This window comes from Triticum urartu, chromosome 3A (assembly GCF_056163025.1).
Source record: "Triticum urartu cultivar PI428250 chromosome 3A, HENAU_Tu73, whole genome shotgun sequence".
Taxonomy (NCBI): domain Eukaryota; kingdom Viridiplantae; phylum Streptophyta; class Magnoliopsida; order Poales; family Poaceae; genus Triticum; species Triticum urartu.
Window position 1 is genome coordinate 564,398,713 of NC_141875.1, and position 19,498 is coordinate 564,418,210.

The window sequence follows — 19,498 nt, forward strand, 5'->3', positions numbered from 1 at the left end:
TTACGTGGCTGCTACGGGCTTAGCAAGAACCGTTCTTACCTACGCATCAAAACCACAACGATAGTTTGTCAAGTTGGTGTTGTTTTAACCTTCGCAAGGACCGGGCGTAGCCACACTCGGTTCAACTAAAGTTGGAGAAACTGACACCCGCCAGCCACCTGTGTGCAAATCACGTCGGTAGAACCAGTCTCGCGTAAGCGTATGCGTAATGTCGGTCCGGGCCGCTTCATCCAACAATATCGCCGAACCAAAGTATGACATGCTGGTAAGCAGTATGACTTATATCGCCCACAACTCACTTGTGTTCTACTCGTGCATATGACATCTACGCATAAAACATGGCTCTGATACCACTGTTGGGAATGTAGTAATTTCAAAAAAATTCCTACGCACACGCAAGATCATGGTGATGCATAGCAATGAGAGGGGAGAGTGTTGTCTACGTACCCTCGTAGACCGAAAGCGGAAGCGTTAGCACAACGCGGTTGATGTAGTCGTACGTCTTCACGATCCGACCGATCAAGTACCGAAGGTACGGCACCTCCGAGTTCAGCACACGTTCAGCCCGATGACGTCCCTCGAACTCCTATCTAGCTGAGTGTTGAGGGAGAGTTTCGTCAGCACGACGGCGTGGTGACGATGTTCATGTTCTACCGACGCAGGGCTTCGCCTAAGCACCGCTACAGTATTATCGAGGTGGACTATGATGGAGGGGGGCACCGCACACGGCTAAAAGATCAAACAGATCAATTGTTGTGTCTATGGGGTGCCCCCTTGCCCCTGTATATAAAGGAGCAAGGGGGGTGCGGCCGGCCAGGGAGGAGGCGCGCCAGGAGGAGTCCTACTCCCACCGGGAGTAGGACTGGTGGGAGTAGGACTCCCCCCATTTCCTAGTTGGATTAGGACTTGGGAGGGGGAAAGAGTGGAGGAGAAGAAGGAAGGGGGGTGCCCCCCCCCTCTCCTTGTCCTATTCGGACTGGGGAGGGGGGCGTGCGGCCCAGCCCTAGTCGCCTCTCCTCTCTTCCACCTAGGCCCACTAAGGCCCATTAAGTCCCCGCGGTAACCTCCCGGTACTCCGGTAAAATCCCGATTTCACCCGGAACACTTCCGATATCCAAACATAGGCTTCCAATATATCAATCTTCATGTCTCGACCATTTTGAGACTCCTCGTCATGTCCGGGATCACATCCGGGACTCCGAACAACCTTCGGTACATCAAATCATATAAACTCATAATACAACCATCATCGAAACTTTAAGCGTGCGGACCCTACGGGTTCGAGAACTATGTAGACATGACCGAGACATGTCTCCGGTCAATAACCAATAGCAGAACTTGGATGTTCATATTGGCTCCCACATATTTTACGAAGATCTTTATCGGTCAAACCGCATAACAACATACGTTGTTCCCTTTGTCATCGGTATGTTACTTGCCCGAGATTCGATCGTCGTTATCTCAATACCTAGTTCAATCTCGTTACCGGCAAGTCTCTTTACTCGTTCCGTAATACATCATCCCGCAACTAACTCATTAGTTGCAATGCTTGCAAGGCTTAAGTGATGTGCATTACCGAGAGGGCCCAGAGATACCTCTCCGACAATCGGAGTGACAAATCCTAATCTTGAAATACGCCAACCCAACAAGTACCTTTGGAGACACCTGTAGAGCACCTTTATAATCACCCGGTTACGTTGTGACGTTTGGTAGCACACAAAGTGTTCCTCCGGTAAACGGGAGTTGCATAATCTCATAGTCATAGGAACATGTATAAGTCATGAAGAAAGCAATAGTAGAATACTAAACAATCGTGTGCTAAGCTAACGGAATGAGTCATGTCAATCACATCATTCTCCTAATGATGTGACCCGTTTAATCAAATGACAACTCATGTCTATGGTTAGGAAACATAACCATCTTTGATCAACGAGCTAGTCAAGTAGAGGCATACTAGTGACAATCTGTTTGTCTATGTATTCACACATGTATTATGTTTCCGGTTAATACAATTCTAGCATGAATAATAAACATTTATCATGATATAAGGAAATAAATAATAACTTTATTATTGCCTCTAGGGCATATTTCCTTCAGGAAACTCACATGCAGCTGTAAAATGATTTGATTGAGTATATGTGGGCTCATGTTGGCAACTAATAGATATATCTTTTTTCACATGTATTTGAGACAATTTAATTTTTATTCGGCTTGTAAAACTATGCTTAATTCATTTGGTTGTGAAACTATGTTTCATTTGGTTCTGAAACTATACTATTTATATATGTTTTTTATATGTTTGCATGTGAAATAATGCAAAATGTGTGCATATCTTCTATATCTAAATAGCTGGCCCCCACTAACTATTTCTTTCAACATGCAAGCATGCCACATCATTGCACAACAGGCATGAGAAAAGGTCCACCCCACTATCATATGTCTCTCAACATGCAAGCATGCCACTTCATCATGACATGCATGAAAAAAAGACTTATCTCAACATGTAACATACATGAGGTTTTCATTCTATTATGCTATATACATTTAATAAACATTTTACAACTATATAGTAATCAAGCACAATAAATTATATATATTTTTATTGTTAGCCTTTTATATTATTACTTTAAATATTCATGTTTCATACAACGAGTCACATTGAAATATGTTGCAAAATATTCCCGCAACAACGTGCGGGATATCATCTAGTTATTAAAAAAGGACGGCCAGCCGGCCACGCCAACAAATATGGGTCAGCGGATTGGACGCAGTATCGACCCAAATAATAAACAGGACGGACGTCGAGCGGACGGCCGACCCAGACGAACAAAAGACAGACAAAAGCACCGTCCGTTTGAATAAGCGTGCTAGAATTGCTCTAAGAGATCAACTAGTTCTAGCCATCTATCAAACAAAACCACGTCCACAAATCCCATGGAAGTAAGACATTGTGTGGCACAATCCCAAACATGCACAACAGAAACATGTTTGCAAATCTAAAATATCTCCCATCATTGTGTTTTAAGGCGACAACCCCCTAGCAAAATATCATGCTAGGTAATTATAAAATAATCATTTTCCAATCTTCTATTTATAAAAATATCCTAAGGCGGAAATGGACCAATTAGACATTTCTAAAGGAGGACCAATCTTATTTTTAGACCAAAGTATATTAAGCATGTCAGAGCATCTATAGCCAAATCCGGCCCCTCAAATGCCCGAGGGCGCGTCCACGGGCACTGGCTGGTCATGCCTCAAATTTTCACAGTTGCAGACGAACATCTCATACTAAATTCTTAAATCCATACAAAGACATGCAAACTAAAAGACTCCAGAATGGCCTGCTGCTCCGCCATCTCGTTGGACTGGGCGATGGCGAACTCCATCTCCGCCTGCTCCATGTTGAAGCCCGACATCTGCTGCTCCAGCAACTCCGGCTCCTGTTGCTCCACCTCTTCCACCTCCTCCACCTTCATTAAAGCCATCTCCTCCTTCTCCTCTTCCTCCGGCTGCTCCTCCTCCTCCTTCGGCTTCGGCGAGTCCGGAGGCAGCACGACAGCAATGCGGGCGGCGCGCGCGGCTTGCCTCGCCCGGATCTCCTGTTGGATCTCGGCGCGGCGCTCCGGCGTCAGCATTGGCGTAGTAGGTAATCTTCCTCCGGACCATGGCGGAGTGCCAGAGTATGGGCGGAGCTCGGACCATGGGCAGAGCGCCGGAGCGAGAGAGGGAGGAGGTGCATGGGCTCAGACTGGCGGCGCGAAGAGGGGAGAGGTGGATGTGTTAGGGTTGTGGGACGCCGGCCGACTTAAATAGCTGGGTTTGGTCTTGGGCCGCGAGCCGGAGCGGCGCCACGCGACATTCACATCGAGGCGATAAACGCGGCGTCCGTCGGACCGCCGGGTTTTCGGGCGTTTTCCCATGGGACCCCTCTGTCAGTCCGACATGGCGGGTGGCCCCATATCCGCCTCATATTTGGGTTAGATATGATGGTGCCGGTCAGCCCGCGCGTATGAGAACCGTTTGAGGCGTCCGTCTGGATAAATAAATGTGACCGGTCAACCCGCCCGAGCGTATGAGGCGGGTTTGAGGCGCCCGAGTGTAGATGCTCTCGGTACCATATATGAAGTCAAAAAATTTCTGCCAATTCTTATCACCACCAGAAAATTATCGTTTACCCCAAGAACCTAACATGCCGCCAAATTTGGTCATCACGAAATTGAGCGAGTATTGTACTTCCTCTGTTCACTTTTATAAAACCTTAAAGACATTTCAGACAATGTATAAAATAGCCCATTTTAAGTTGTCTGAAATGACTTACAAAAGTGATCGGAGGAAGTACATAAATCCGTTGCAGATGCTCTAAAAACACACGCGCGAAAAGCAAGCAACGCCGTTCGGTGTTGGGTACCATCGCATCTGAAGCGTCGGTTCTCTGATCCGACGGGCGAGAGGAAACCAGTGGCGACCCTCCGCCGCGCCTCTTGGGTAGTATAGCACTACTAGTGGGACAGGCCCAGAGCAGGCGAACCATCCTCTCCCACAGACCACACTGCTCCCACCAAATTTCCCCTCCCCCTGCCCGAAGTTGAACAGAGCAGCCGCTGTCCGCCCCCATGGCTCCCTCCGTCCCCTAGAATCAGCTCCGGATACTCGCCAAGGTGAGCTCTTCTCCACTCGAGCTGCGAATCTGCACATGGTTTGCGATTTCTTCGAGTGTTGCGCTGGTTCGCGGGGGCGGAGTTCGTGGGATCTCTCTCCCCCCGCCACCCACAAAACCCCAGCTTTCGAGAGCCCGGCTGGCGGGTCACCCCGACCGGCGGCCGGGTTGGGGCTTGCTCGCCGGCGGCGCGTCCTAGGGTTTCCGTCGACAATCCTGGGCATTTTTACTGCTGCTTGCTCGATTGCCATCCGTTTGCTCGCGGAATCGATGTCGATTATCATCTATATTTTGTTTTGGTTTTGCTCCTGGTTGGTTCGATTCTTGCATTTCGAACTACTGTGGCCCGTCAGGAAACCTAAAGTTAGAAACTTTATTACATTTCCACGCAGCTACGCCGATGTGCTATGTCATGGACACTAACAATGCTTTGCTTGATGCAGGGATCCAGCTGCTGCGAGCCGTCATGGACCGGACATCGAATTTCATGCCTACTCCTGATCAGGATGTCCTCGATATCCAGCCCCTGAGGACTTTGGCTCCCATGTTCCCTGCGCCCCTGGGGGTCAACACGTTTAACGTGCCCAACACCACCCCACCATTGATATTTGTCACTTCAGCTGGGCAGTTTCCAGGGGGGTTTGGTGCTCCCGGCCATCCTGCTTTCACGTCATTCGCGGCCGCTTTCGGTGCTCAAGATGCTTATGGAGGGCAGCCTGCCTCTTCCCGTGGCCAGGATGCCGGTAGAGGGCAACCTGCATCTTCTCGTGGTCAGGATGCCGGTGGAGGCCGGGCTACCACCTTTGCTGATAAGTATGCTGCTAATGGAGGCCAGACTGCTGCTAATGGGGCTACAAACCTTGGCGCCAGCGCTGACAACCCAATTGATGTCATCCCTATATCAGCTTACAGGCCGACACCGCCACCTGTTATACCACTGGATGACGATGACGATGACAATGAGCATTTCACTGGCAACCAGACGTCAGCATCTGGGCGGAAGATCAAGAGGCCGTCCCACCTAACTGGATATAAGATGAGCGGCGGTTTGGGCAGTGATGACAACAATGGTGTGAAGACCAAACGCAACAAATCCTTTCACAGGAAGGCTGGTGCTGACAATGAGTTTACCTCGGTGCCCCTTTCATCCAGCAATCCCAGGGAAGTTGTGGAAGAGGTTCTCATGAACTTCGAGGCCCTGCGGCGTAGACATCTTCAATTGGATCAGGCACAAGAGAGTACCAAACGCCCAGACCTTAAGATTGGTGCCACGATGATGGCCTGTAATCTTAGGGCTAACATCGGTAAGAGGATTGGAGTTGTTCCTGGAATCGAGATAGGGGATATTTTCTACTTCAGGATGGAGCTATGCATTATTGGCTTGCATACTCCTACCATGGCTGGAATTGATTATATGACCCACACATTTGGTGATAAGGGTGATGATTCTGTAGCAGTATGTATTGTCGCTGCAGGTGTTTATGAGAATGAAGATGATGCTACAGACGCACTAGTCTACAGCGGTTCAGGAGGTAGTAGCAAGAACAATGAGGAGATGCATGACCAGAAGCTTGAGAGGGGTAACCTTGCTCTTCAGATGAGCCTGTCGAGAAAGAATGTGATCCGGGTTGTACGGGGATTTAAAGATCCAGGTAGCTTGGGTGGGAAGGTTTATATGTATGATGGCCTCTATAAGATCCATGAGTCCTGGAAGGAGAGAACAAAGACTGGGATCAATTGCTTCAAGTACAAGCTGCTGAGGGAGCCAGGACAACCCGAGGGAATGTCAATCTGGAAGATGTCCCGGAAATGGGTAGAGAATCCAGCAACTAGAGGCAGAGTTCTACACCCTGATCTATCATCTGGTACTGAAAATCTTCCGGTGTGTCTTGTCAATGATGTTGACAGTGAGAAAGGACCAGGCCTTTTCACCTATATTACCCAGGTCAAATACCCAAAGCCACTAAGTTCTATGAAACCATTACAGGGTTGTTCATGCCTCAATGCTTGTCTGCCCAGTGATACCGATTGTGATTGTGCAGAGTTTAATGGAGGTAATTTACCTTATAGTTCAACAGGATTGCTTGTATGCCGCAAGAATAGGCTATATGAATGTGGTGAATCTTGCCAGTGTTCAGTTAACTGCCGTAACAGGGTGACACAGAAGGGGATTAGGGTTCACTTTGAGATCTTTAGGACAGGAAATCGAGGCTGGGGTCTTCGTTCATGGGATCCTATACGGGCTGGCTCATTTATCTGCGAGTATGTTGGCGAGGTTATTGATGAGAGTAAAAGGAATTTGGATGGTGAAGATGAAGATGATTACCTTTTTCAGACTGTGCGTCCTGGTGAGAAGACATTAAAATGGGATTATGTACCTGAACAGATGGGGGAGCAAGTCACAAATAATTCAGCTGATACTTTTGAGCCACTGCCCATCAAGATAAGCGCAAAGAAAATGGGAAACATCTCACGTTTCATGAATCATAGTTGCTCCCCTAACGCCTTCTGGCAGCCAGTTCAGTTTGACCATGGAGATGACGGTCACCCACATATCATGTTCTTTGCGCTAAAGCACATCCCTCCCATGACAGAGCTGACTTATGACTATGGTGAGATTGGAGCTGATTCTGGTGGTATAGGTTCTCCTGGAGCTAAGAGATGCCTTTGTGGATCCTCAAATTGCCGGGGCTATTTCTGCTGATTATGGAAGATGTGCATTCTGCTTATCAACATGCCAATCTATCTGTTAGGTAAAAACAGTCTTCACCTGAATGCCATTCTCAGCATTGAGCATCATGCATACATCTAACTACTCTTTGCTGTTGGACATCCCTACTTGTCATGCATATTTACATGCATCTGGTTCGTATTCGATAAGCAAGCAACTAGTTGGATGTTTGTGCTTTATCTTCGCTGTAGCTGTAATACTTGTGCTTCCACAGAAACTGTGTTAAGAGTGTTGCATGTAGGAATGCATACAAGAACAATGTTATTCCTGTCCAGTGTCTTAAGAAATTCTCAGCTTCTCTATTAAGAACGAACAATGTAATTCCTGTCTAGTGTCTTGAGAAATTTTCAGCTTCTCTGTTAAGAACTCGAGACATTTCATGGTCCAGTTTTTCTTGCTACAAATTATTTTGGGTCAGGTATTTATGATAATATGTCGATGTATTTCATATCCTGCTTAGGATTACTCTATTAACAAATTCTTACACCATAAACTTGCAGCTGTTGCTTTACTTGTGTAATAATAGTTTCTGATGTTTGTAAACTAGCCCGCCTCGACTTTCTGTGAACCTAACTTGTGCTAGTCCTTTGCAGATCATTTTTTGGCCGTTCTGGTGGTACCTAGAAGAAGGGAAGTGTGCTGAAGTCTGACAGAGGTAGGAGCTTCTAAGATGGCTCCCCTCATGACTGCGCCGTAGTGGAGATAGTAGACTTATGTCAAGCTCTGCAATGCCCATTGTCACACAAGGACAAAGTAGCTTCTTGTGATTCTGTGACCGTAGGCCTTGTGAGGTCAATTTTGTATGATAACCTTAGTATTTTGGTCAAGTCGAACCAAAACTCTTAGCGACCAATATGCCTATTGCGCCATTGTCGAGTATGTTCAGACCAGTGGGCTGGCTTTAAAAACTTGAATTTCCTGCCACAGTTGTTCTATGTTGAGTTCTGTTTGGATTTATATATGCTACAAAAGTTACACCTTTGAATCTTCACATTCAAAAGAAGTTTTCAATGGCATAACTTTTGTAGCATACAACTCATTTTTTGTTGATCAAATTCATGGCCAGAGACCTCATAAACCCAAACGGAGGGAGTAGAACTGGTTGAAATTTATGTGGTATGCATCGCCAGTTCTGTGGAAATTCCCTGATAATTGCTTTTTAATGTTTATAATAACTGCAAGGGTCTCTGGGCTATGAATAAGGTACTCCCTCCATTTTTAATTAGTTCATGTATTAGCTTTAGTCAAAGTCAAGCTTTGTAAACTTTGACAAAATTTATAAATAAAAATATTAACATATACAATAATAAATCAATACTATTATATTTATTATTGAATGTACCTTCACATCATATAGATTGTTATAGCAAATGTTTGTACTTTTTTCTATAAACTTGGTCAAACTTTACGAAGTTTGACTTCAGTCAACTCTAATATGCAGAGTAAATAAAAACGGAGGGAATACATCCACACCAGGATCTTTAGGCCTTGGGCCCTTGGCCATAAAAGCGATGTAGCACACTGCATATCTTAAAATTCTGAATTAATTCTCCAACTGGAGCATCACTTACAAACTAACGCTAGATTTGCATCACTTACAAACTAACGCTAGATTTTTCAAGTACAATTTACAAGGGAGTGTAGCAGCTGTGCAAAACTCATGCCAATGACAGGTAGAGAAGAGCTACTGCGATAAGTGAACTGGAAAACACAAAGAAAAAGCTGGTTCAGAGCATCCTCGTGGTGTTCCCGACTCTACACTCACATGTGCATACGCTTCTTGATTCTCTGACCACGCGCCGCGACCGCTGAATATGCAACTTGATGTTCACCAGCTTGCCAGCAATCTGCATTTCGGGCATGGAACGGATAAACTGTTATAGCGAAGATTACTGTATCTGTTAAGTCCCAACATTTACACAAGGAACGAAACTGCAGATAAAATAATTGGCCTTAAAAGTGTTGGGCTCACAACATTGAACCGATGTAGAAGCAGAAACACTTCTATTTCGCGAGTATAATAGGCTGAACAACTCTAGAAGAATGTCAGGGAATTACCATTCTCCATGTAAGGTCTTCTGGTCCAAGGGGCTGAGCAGGACTTGAATATAGAAAATGCTTCGAGTACTGTCAATGCACCACGAGTAAAAATAGTCAAGATGGGTCTTCCAAGAAACTTAAGGGTATATTTGGTCGGTGCCCAAAATCACCAAAATTGGCATTGCCCATACCAACTAACTAGCACACTCTAGTTTGTTTTTCTTGGCAACATTGTTCAAATCATGGGCAAGCATAACCTTCACTGAAATTTTGGCTAGCCAAACTTTTGGTAGTCTGAACTTGGGTTCAAACCAAGCATACCCTTAAATCGTATTTAGGTTTTAAATAAGAGCAAACCTTGAGAAGATTGGATTGCATCTCCCTGACTCTTTTGGCATCGATGCCTCTTAGGTACTTCACCAGCCAGCCAGGTTGCACAGCATCAGTTGATGAAACAAACAATGCTATCTGCACAATGAAGTAACAGGCAATTATTTCACACTACAAAAACTTGTGTCTCCAAATGCAGCAGACCAATGCCGATGACTAATGGTGAGGCAAAAATACATAATCATCATGCTACAATAAAAAATTAAAATTAAATCTTGATGGGATATAATATATGCATCTCCAATAGACTGAATGTATAAGCTTTTCGTGCATGCCCACACATGTGCACATCTATATAGACATCTTTACTATAGTTTACAATTGATTGATATTGCTCACGCACCATTTTTATAATTCATAGTGACCGATATCACCAACGCATCTTCTCGGTTTATCTCACAGTGCAAGTATATATACTCCCTCCGTTCCTAAATATTTGTCTTTCTAGAGATTTCAACAAGTGACTACATACGGAGCAAAATGAGTGAATCTACACTCTAAAATATGTCTATACATCCGTATGTGATAGTCCATTTGAAATCTCTAAAAAGACAAATATTTAGGAACGGAGGGAGTAGAAAATAAAATAATCCTTAGGTACAGTGATTTCATAGATACCGTGCCAACTTTTACACAAGCTTCAGAAACACTATTGATGCAGAGAAATTGGTATATGTCAAAAGATAGGTATCACTAATTCTACAACTGTCAGTGTCATTCAAACATAGAGCCCAGTCCTGTTACTTGTTAGTAACTCAGTAATATGGATATATTTGTTTGTTATTCATGAGATTCAACTAGAAAAATATCCTATTTTTTCAGGTAACCGGTAAAGTTTTGGAGCTCCGGTAAGATATATCAACAGTCTTTGCGAACCTTCATGCTTCAAATTATGGAGAATGTTAAGGCATGTTGTAGAACAATGGGTCAACTATACCTTACTGTAGTCAAGTATTCCTTCAAAAGGAAGCTCTAGTTCATCGCTGATTATAACTGGGATACATCCACTAACAATTGCATCAAACAGGCGAGCAGAAGATGGAGTGTCCCCAGCAGGATTCAAGCAAAAGAGAGACTTGCGCATGCCAGTCTGAGCTGCTACTTTCCCCTTAGCCCCAGCAGACCCTTCTTCTATGATTATGTCTTCTATGTTTTGTAATTCTGCCACAAGCTTACTGCGTATCTTCCCACCCTAACAAGGTCAACAAGATGGAAGATCAAAAGGCAAATAAGACAACAAAAAGTGGACTATCACATGCATATATAGATCTGATTTTGTCAAAAGCTTGAAATAGTAGCAAGAAACTTACAGCATTTCTTTTAAGTCTTCCTCGGAAAAACAGCAATGTACTTCTTTTAGATTGAGTTTCTGACACACACTTATAATCACAAAGGTCAACATTTGGGACATATGGAAGGATAACATCCTTTTCCAGATAAACTTGCCCAGGTTTATACCTGATATAAGGTGGAAACATGAGTTGTGTTGCTCAACTGATGTATGCAAGCAGCATAGAGGCAACGTGGCGAACAATGAAGGAATGAAGACCATACCAGTTCCCAGTAGAATCCATATCAGGTAGAAGCCACATTGCTTTCTTCACAAATCTTCGGACTGACTTAAAAGACCATGGGTGATGAACAGGAATAACATGATCTCTGCCTTCTGAACGTTGCCAAGCAGGTTGATCAGTCATCCACTTCAAAGCTTCCTAATTCCAGGGAAGTAATGGTAAGATCATCTTGGATGTAAATAGGGATGAACAGAACAATTAATAATTTGCTATCTGGACAGAGAGTTGGATATTTCCTAGTCAGGTGAACCCCCCAAAAAAACAATTACAGATAGTCATAGAGTATTGAGTTCACTCCATGGCGTGTGTTATTATGATTTCTGGTGTGATCCAGAAACGAATAAATTTTCTTAATAATTGATGTCAGGCAGATAGTCTGAAGAATCAAAGTTTAGCTTGGCCATATGTCCTACAACAAATACTAGCTAAAAAATTAAACCTTGAGAAATGCTCGCACACCCTATAAAGTGCCTTGCATTCTTGTTTCTCCAGCAAGAAGTAACTGATTGTTGTGAAAAATGGAACGTAGAAAATGTCTGCTTCTTCTTGCCGCTCAACCCTGATAACATTCTTCAAAAGTCTTTGTGATTCAGGAGCAATGAGATCAGCCCACAGCCAGTAGTCAATAGAATGCTGCATATTTGAATGGAGATCAATTTAGACAGTAAAACCAGACAAATGGTAAGTTCGAAATGCATAATGCTGCAATATTACTTAGTGTACAGATATTTAACAAAACTGTGTTGGTAAACTGATGTATTAATTTGTAACATCCAGAGAAGGTAGATCTAGACAGGCAGTGCACACACTTTTCATATTCCAGCCAATACTAGTGCGTGCTATCTCAGTTCACCGTTTCGGGCTATATGGAAACACGATATCAGCAAGAAGTAAACTATTTATATTTATTAATCCATTCCAGTAAGTGTTTTATGATCTCAAAAGAGATTGGAAGATCGTCAGCAAATGATAAGCATCCTTATGTTTGAATCTTGTAAGAATTGGCAAGTTTCTACATCTAGGACCAAGAGGACCAGTTTCAAGGTCCCCATATATCATCACAAGACAGAGATGCAAATCCCAATCTTCAATTTCTATGTTCAAGCTGTAAAATTAAATTGCTACATCGCAAAAACTACTTTATATAAGATCCAGTCGAGAAGCTTGTGGCATTACTTAGCAGCATTGGGTCACAAGAATACCACAGATACCGAGAAATCCTATAGCGGATCAGCACATATCTATGAGATCCAACATACTAGCATACAGCTCAACTCAGAAACACTTGAAATCTTCCGAACGCATCAGAGAACAGATTTATCACAGAGGAATATAGTAATGCTGCATTATACCACACTAATCCACCCATTTTCAACCAGCAACCAAGCTATCCGCATCAATGTACTCCATGTCTTCACCCCTGACAATTAAATGTCCCGCATTCTACAAACTAAAAGCTGTCTGCGGCCAAATCTGGGAACAAGGAGATCTCGCGGCATCATCAAAATAAAACGATGCGAGGTGATACAAATCGATCTCACCGCTCGCCCACCTGCTCGATGAGCCTGTGCACGGGGCTCCCGTTGGAGGTGAGGTTGGCGGTGTCGCGGTACGAGTCCCTGAACAGCCTGAGCAGGTCGTAGGTGAACTTGCGCGGCATCTCGTACACGTAGACCCTGAGCGGCGCGGGCGCCGCTGGCCACGCGCCCCGGGGGTCCCCGTACAGCCGGGCCTCCTCCTCGCTCCGGATCGCGGCGTCGAGATCCCCGGGCGCCGCGGAGGAGGCGGCGGGGTGGTGCGGGGAGTCGAGGAAGCGGTCGAGGGAGGCGACGAAGGAGGTGGTGGTGCTAGGGTTGGAGAGTGGGCTGGCGACGGGGCGCGGCGGCGAGGGGGAGAGGAGGAGGAAGTAGACGGCGGAGAAGACGAGGAGGGCGCCGACGGCGAGCAGGCAGCGGGAGGAGGCGCGGCGCGCGTGCGCGAGGGAGGGGAACTGCTTCCCCGCCATGGCTGGGGACTGTCGAGTGGGCCGCAAGTTGTGTTAAGCCGAGGCTTATGGTTTGAGCACACGAGATAAAAAAAACTAGTAGTACTACTGAAATTTGAACTTCTTTTTATTTTTGCGACTGTACTGAAGTTTGAACTTCTGGAGATAGAGGAATTTGTCAAACTCAATCTCGAAGTATATGACTCAAACGGCCCCTTGTGGTGATAATTAAAAAAAACATCACAAAAGGCATACTGAACCTTGCAAAATTGCTATGAGAATCCTACAGTTCAAAGATGCCTTGCTAATTAAAATCCAGCACAAGCACACCTAATTACCTAAACAGACCACCATTGTATCCATGTCATGAACTCTTAAATATGAACTGCTCCACTAGCAGCGAATAAGCACCTATTGTCAACAAAAAAATGTCCTACGGAAAACCCGAAACGCCAGGAGCTCCGGCAATTCGTCGAACAGGAGAGGGTTTATCTACAAATGTATGCATTGCACAGAATTAGTTTTGGCCGTCTGGCTTTGCACGCCCGGAGCTCTTCTTCACTGCCGCGTTGCCCTTCTTCCCGGCGTCGTCGCCGCTCGCCCTGGCGTGTTCTTTTCTCTTGCGAATCACCTTGGTGAGTTCATCAAGACCGCCGGCGGAGGAGGAGGGAAGATCAGTGACGACGTGCCGAGGCTGAGGATGATAAGCAGGTGGTTCCGACGGGATCTCCATCGGATCAGGGTCGCTGGGCGTTCGGAGCCGGCTGCCGGACGAATCAATATCGGTGCCCTCTGGATAATACAGGTTCCAGGCCCATGGATCAATCGTGAAGACATGGTCACGACTGTTCCCACTCGGCAAGGGCCCCAGATCAAGAGACTCGAACGGGTCGTCGTCGGCAGTCTTTTGGGGGTCGGAGCCGGAGCCGGATCGTCCGGCCTGGCTGTCGGCGGTGCTGTCCGACCAGTTGGCGCCGTTGCCTAAGAGGCCGGCAGGCGCCGTCACCTGCGCTTGCTGCGACGTGTCGGGGCTGGTGTCCGTCAGCGGCTCGTCGGCGAGCATCATCGATGACGGCTCGTGCTCCTCCTCCTCCACCACCTCGTCCGCCGGAGAAGCGCCGGGATCCTCCTCCTCCCCCTTCTTCTTCTCCGGCTTGCGCGTTATCCTGCACAGCACCCAGTCGTTGAGCTGCAAGCAAAACACACCATCAATGATCAAACACAGAGACGCTAGCTAGGTACCAAATTAGATGGGCATGCATGGCATGGCATGAGATGATGAGATGATGAGATGATGATCTATGGCTGACCAGCATGAAGTTGGAGCCGGACGAGACGGGCCTGTTGGAGTCGACGTCCACGAACTCGGTCATCTTCCACTCCGTCTTCTCTATCCGCTTCTTCTTGGAGTCGCCGCCATCGTCGCGGACGAACACCTCGTACGCCAGCGAGTTCCTGAACCCGATCGTCGCCTTCTCCTTCCCGTAGGTGACAGGCGTGTTCTTGCCCACCGACTTCCAGCGGCCCGTGTCGCCCGTGCTCCGGCTCGGCCGCCCCCCCTTGGCGTACTTGCGGCTCCTCTGCGTGAACACGTACCAGTAGTCCTCCACGCTCGGGCCCAGCCTCGTCGCTGCCAAAACCAAACCAATTTACACGGCCATCAAGAACTCAATCAAGAAGATCACGATCGATCGGAATCTTCTTGTCTTGGAGAGAAAAGACGGTGGGCATTGAGCAAGAAGCCAAGAACTCACTAAGATACTCGGGGTGCTCCGCGTACACGTCGTCGTCGCGCACGAGCGAGGTCGGGGGCGGATCGCCGCGCAGCTTGCTCCGGAGGTAGCAGAGGATGAGCTCCTGGTCGGTGGGGACGAACCGGACGCCGGGGACGTCCAGGTACGGGTACAGCGGCGCCTCGCCGGGCTGCTGCTGCGACGACGTTGACGCCTCCAGCAGCATGGCGGTGGACGACGTTGACGCGTCCATGGCGGGCGACGACGGGTGATCGCGGCCGGCACGTGCTAATGCTGTCGGAGCCGAGGACGTTAGGGGTTTGACGCCGCGCGCTCAGCTGCCCACAGCACGTACGGAACAAGATTCCTTTTCCGTAACTCAAACGATTTGCACGATTTATATAGCATACGAATACGATGATGGGTTTAGGGGGCTGTGGCCAGCCTGCCTGATGAGACGATGTACGGACCAAGATTCCTTTTCCGTAACGATTTCCTAGTTTTTTCTTGTTTTGAGTAAAAAACAAGAAAAGTTACCGACCATCTCGCCTCGTCGTCCACGTCGTCTATTGGGCCAGCCCGTGAACCACGCTCGCCTACGTCGCCTTGCTGCTGCAATCTCCCCCGGCTCATAATGTATGTAAGACGTTTTTTTGACACTACACTTGAGTCAAAAAATGTCCTACATTATGAGACGGAGGGAGTAGTTCCCTTTCCAAATACCCCCCAAAAAAGTACCTTTTCAAAATTCATTGTCACATTACTACAGTCAACATACACTTCAAAAATAAACCAGCTTATGTGCTGCTAAAACAATATGCAAAACTTTGAAAAACATTCACCAATATGAATATTGTTCACTTTGAAATTATTTGTGAATTCAAAAACAATTTTTGAATTTCTTAAAATTCCCAAATCCGAATGCAATTTTTTTCTCAAATTTTAAAAGTGTTCACGAATACCAAAAATGCTCCCTAATTCAAAATGTTTTTGGGAACTAGAAAAGATTTTGGTGAATTAAAAAATGCATAACTCTGAAGAAATGTTAATGAATTCAAAACATTTCACAAATTAAAAATAAGTTCATGAATTTGAAAACAGTTCACACATTTGCAAATTACTCATGAATTCACCAAAAGTACATGCATTGAAAAAAGATCCCTACATTCAAAAAATTTACATCTTTTGAAACAATTTTCTTGAATTTCATTAAATGGTCAATAATTCAGAAAATGTCCACGAATTTGAAAAATGAATCAAGAATAAATAAACCAGCCTATGTGTTATTAAAAATGTGCACGAGTTTGAAAGATATTGGTAAATATGAGAATTGTTAACTAGTTTGAAAATTATTTGCGAATGCAATTTCATGAATTTTAAAAATGTTTGTCAATGCAGTTTTTTACCATGATTTGAAAGAGATTCACGAAAATGAAAAATGCTCTCTAAATAAACAAAATCGGGAAGTTGAAAATAAAACCTCAAATTAAAAATAGGTCTGACAATTTAGCAAAAAAACTGACAAATTCAATATGCACAATTATCGAAAAAATTGATCATGAATTCAAAAAAGTTGATTAATTCAAAAGAACAATCGGGATATAATTTGTTTTCCTGAATTTCAAAAAATGTTTGTGAATTGAAAAAAAAATCCTTATTTTTCAAACGGTGTCTAATTAAGTTGTTCACGAACCTGAATTTTTTTTATAAAAACTAGTACTATGTTATTCCAAAAATGTTCTTGTATTTCGAAAGTACTAGTGAATATGAAAATAGCTTAAGAACTAAAAATTGCAAAAAAATAGTCACGAATTTTTAATATGATCAAGAATATGAAAAAAATCACACTAAAAAATCCGTGAATATGCAAAATGCAATCTCGTAGAAAAGTCTTCAATAATTTCAAAAGAAGATTCACAAATTTGTACTAATATTATAGACCTCAAAAATTGTTCGTGATTTAAAAAATACAAAATGTTCCCAAATTCAGAAAATATTTTAAAATTTGAAAATGTTTGTGAATTCAACAATTGTTCGCCAATATGAAAAGAACTGTGAATTCAAAAAAGACCTTAAATTTGAAAAATATTCTTTAATTCAAAATATGGTCACAAATTCCATATTGGTTTTGTTAATTTTGAAATGGTCGCTAATTTATAAAAGGTTCACAAATTTAAAAGGTATGAATGATTTTAAAAAAATCATAAATTCTAAACATGACGCAAATTTGAAAAGCAAGTGCTCAAAAAATCTTAAAAGTTCATGCATTTGAATGTTCAAATTTTGCAAAAACTATAGATTCAGAAAACGATGCAAAGTTTTAAAAATATTTGTGAATTTGAGAAAAAATATAAATTCAAAAAATCATAATTTCGAAATGCTTACTTATTTAAAAAGTCATAAATTTGAAAAACTATTTGTGATTTCCCAATATGTTTGGTGGTTCGAGCAAGTTTTGCAAATTTGGAAAATGTTTGTGAATTCGAATAAGTGTTCACCAATTTGAAAAGTCAAAATCTGATTGAAAGAAAAGAAACAATAAAAAAGAGGAAATACAAAACCAAAAAGAAAAGAACAAATACGTAAGTAGAAAAAATGGTTGGAAGCTTCCCAAAACTGATGGAAGCTTCCAAAACGATGCACACTACTACAGATCGTCATATTACCAACCCCTCGTCACTGACTGGCCACTTGCCACGCGTTAGTGATGTGCATCTATGCCTAGCAGCCACGACTTTTGTAATCGGTGATATCGAATTTTGGGCAAGGCAGGATAGTTATCGCACACAATATCAAATGGTCCGGTCACTGATGGTTCTTTCCTATTACCAAAATGGAGGGGTAGTTCTCACTGACCAGATGATATGTTTAGCGTGTCTCTGTTGATCAATTAAAGCTGACCCTTCGATTTCCCGCTTGTCACTGTTATTGTGTGTGTGACCTATTTTATTATCCAAGCATGTTGTTTGTCTCCATTTTGTAAAAAGTAAAAGTGATTGTACGAATGATCTAATCCTTTCATTGATTGAGAATCACATATTTATACAAGATTTGGGACGCATTGTGAAGGCGTCTATACAAAGAGGCGCCTGTACGGACAGATGCATCCGTACGACGCTTGGACACTAATAACCGCTAACTACGTTTCCTAATGACGATTCACTAAAGCCGCTTCGTTGATGTCGGTTCTCAACACTCCCCCTTGTACAACGTCTCTTCTTTTGATTCATCTTTGAAAGCTTCTTGTATATTTATCATTCATCTCTTGAGAGTCTCCTCCAAAAACCCTGTGGGAAAAAATATGAGGAGAATGGTATAGATATGTTGCTAAAACTCCTTTAAACCCAGTGGGAAAAATAATAAGGAGAAAATGATGCAACATATAGAGATTATTGTCTCTCGATAACTCATATGAGAAAAACCTTCAAAGAAGGAGAAAATTATTAGTGAGTTAGAGAACAATAAACATGCTTTAGATACTTTCCTTTAAAAACCTTCATAGGAAAAATAGAAAGTATAGCATATAATCTTTATGAAGATATTTGCCTCATTAAAACATCATGAGAAAATTTTCAAAGAAACCCATAATGAAAAGAGTGCAATCAGATGTGCCATGAATTCATTATCTGCTGATAACTAAAAGGATTATATTTTCAGGAGATTTCTCCCCCTGAACTTTGCAAAACTCAAAGTCGTCTCATACCAATTCCATGAATGCATTTCTGGAATGTTGAATTTGGTAAAGACTCTGTGAATAAATCTGCTAGATTATCACATGATTTGGTTTGCAAAATATCAATTTCTCCATCTTTCTGTAATGAATGAGGAAAGAATAATTTAGGAGAAATATGTTTTGTGATATTACTTTTTATATAACCCATTTTCATTTGAGCAATGCAAGCTGCATTATCTTCATAGATAATAGTTGGTGATCCTAATGAACCAACACCACACGAAGTTTGAATGTGGTTAATCATCCTGCGAAGCCATACACATTCCTTTGATGCTTCAAATAATGCAATTATTTCAGAATGATTAGTGGAAGTTGCTACGAGAGTCTGTTTTGTGACTTTCATGAAAAAGCAGTTCCACCATATAAGAATACGAAACCTGTCTGTGACCTAGCATTGTGAGGATCAGATAAATAGCCAGCGTCAGTATATCCTACCATAGTCATATCTTGGTTTCTCTGATAGAATAAGCCAAGATCTTTTGTGCCATGTAAATATCTAAAGATATTCTTTACTCCTGTCCAATGACGTTTTGTTGGAGCAGCGCTATGTCTAGCTAGTAAATTTACCGCAAATGCAATATCAGGCCTGGTGCAATTTGCAAGGTACATTAGCGCACCAATAGCACTGAGATACGGGAACTCAGGTCCTAATATCT

The 19,498-nt window shown here is 43.7% G+C and overlaps 3 protein-coding genes across 4 annotated transcripts; 1 reads left to right on the forward strand and 2 right to left on the reverse strand.

Annotated features, from left to right (window-relative positions):
• The first annotated feature begins 4,518 nt into the window (after window positions 1-4,518).
• On the forward strand, window positions 4,519-8,323 carry LOC125545088 (histone-lysine N-methyltransferase, H3 lysine-9 specific SUVH1). 2 transcript variants are annotated; one of them, XM_048708951.2, is made up of 3 exons: window positions 4,519-4,658; window positions 5,101-7,410; window positions 7,982-8,323. In XM_048708951.2, the coding sequence occupies exon 2, from the start codon at window positions 5,124-5,126 to the stop codon at window positions 7,359-7,361; it is 2,238 nt and encodes a 745-aa protein (XP_048564908.1). In that variant the 5' UTR covers window positions 4,519-4,658; window positions 5,101-5,123; the 3' UTR covers window positions 7,362-7,410; window positions 7,982-8,323. The 2 variants fall into 2 exon arrangements, with proteins under 2 accessions (XP_048564908.1, XP_087403850.1); XM_087547724.1 differs by lacking the exon at window positions 4,519-4,658 and having other exon boundaries at window positions 5,043-7,410.
• A 531-nt stretch (window positions 8,324-8,854) lies between these two features.
• Window positions 8,855-13,439, reverse strand: LOC125545089 (Exostosin family protein). Its single transcript, XM_048708952.1, has 8 exons — window positions 12,945-13,439; window positions 11,852-12,025; window positions 11,373-11,530; window positions 11,129-11,276; window positions 10,756-11,010; window positions 9,786-9,896; window positions 9,447-9,515; window positions 8,855-9,235 (listed from the first exon to the last, which is right to left on the reverse strand). Exons 1-8 carry the CDS (start codon window positions 13,395-13,397, stop codon window positions 9,116-9,118), a joined length of 1,488 nt encoding a protein of 495 aa, XP_048564909.1. The 5' UTR covers window positions 13,398-13,439; the 3' UTR covers window positions 8,855-9,115.
• Window positions 13,440-13,893: 454 nt separating this feature from the next.
• Window positions 13,894-15,378, reverse strand: LOC125548735 (uncharacterized). Its single transcript, XM_048712284.2, has 3 exons — window positions 15,131-15,378; window positions 14,687-15,006; window positions 13,894-14,565 (listed from the first exon to the last, which is right to left on the reverse strand). The coding sequence occupies exons 1-3, from the start codon at window positions 15,360-15,362 to the stop codon at window positions 13,894-13,896; spliced, it is 1,224 nt and encodes a 407-aa protein (XP_048568241.2). The 5' UTR covers window positions 15,363-15,378.
• Window positions 15,379-19,498: the final 4,120 nt, after the last annotated feature.

What these genes read in the sequence shown, in the direction of transcription:
- LOC125545088 (XM_087547724.1), top strand. Translation starts at nt 5,058, where the DNA reads ATGTGCTATGTCATGGACACTAACAATGCTTTGCTTGATGCAGGGATC.
- LOC125545089 (XM_048708952.1), bottom strand. Translation starts at nt 13,397, where the DNA reads ATGGCGGGGAAGCAGTTCCCCTCCCTCGCGCACGCGCGCCGCGCCTCC. An exon ending in AATGCAAGGCACTTTATAGG is followed by an intron (nt 11,531 to 11,851) that starts GTGTGCGAGCAT and finishes CCCTGGAATTAG; the next exon opens with GAAGCTTTGAAGTGGATGAC. An exon ending in GAAGACTTAAAAGAAATGCT is followed by an intron (nt 11,011 to 11,128) that starts GTAAGTTTCTTG and finishes TGACCTTGTTAG; the next exon opens with GGTGGGAAGATACGCAGTAA.
- LOC125548735 (XM_048712284.2), bottom strand. Translation starts at nt 15,362, where the DNA reads ATGGACGCGTCAACGTCGTCCACCGCCATGCTGCTGGAGGCGTCAACG. An exon ending in GGAGCACCCCGAGTATCTTA is followed by an intron (nt 15,007 to 15,130) that starts GTGAGTTCTTGG and finishes TGGTTTTGGCAG; the next exon opens with CGACGAGGCTGGGCCCGAGC. An exon ending in CCGGCTCCAACTTCATGCTG is followed by an intron (nt 14,566 to 14,686) that starts GTCAGCCATAGA and finishes TTTTGCTTGCAG; the next exon opens with CTCAACGACTGGGTGCTGTG.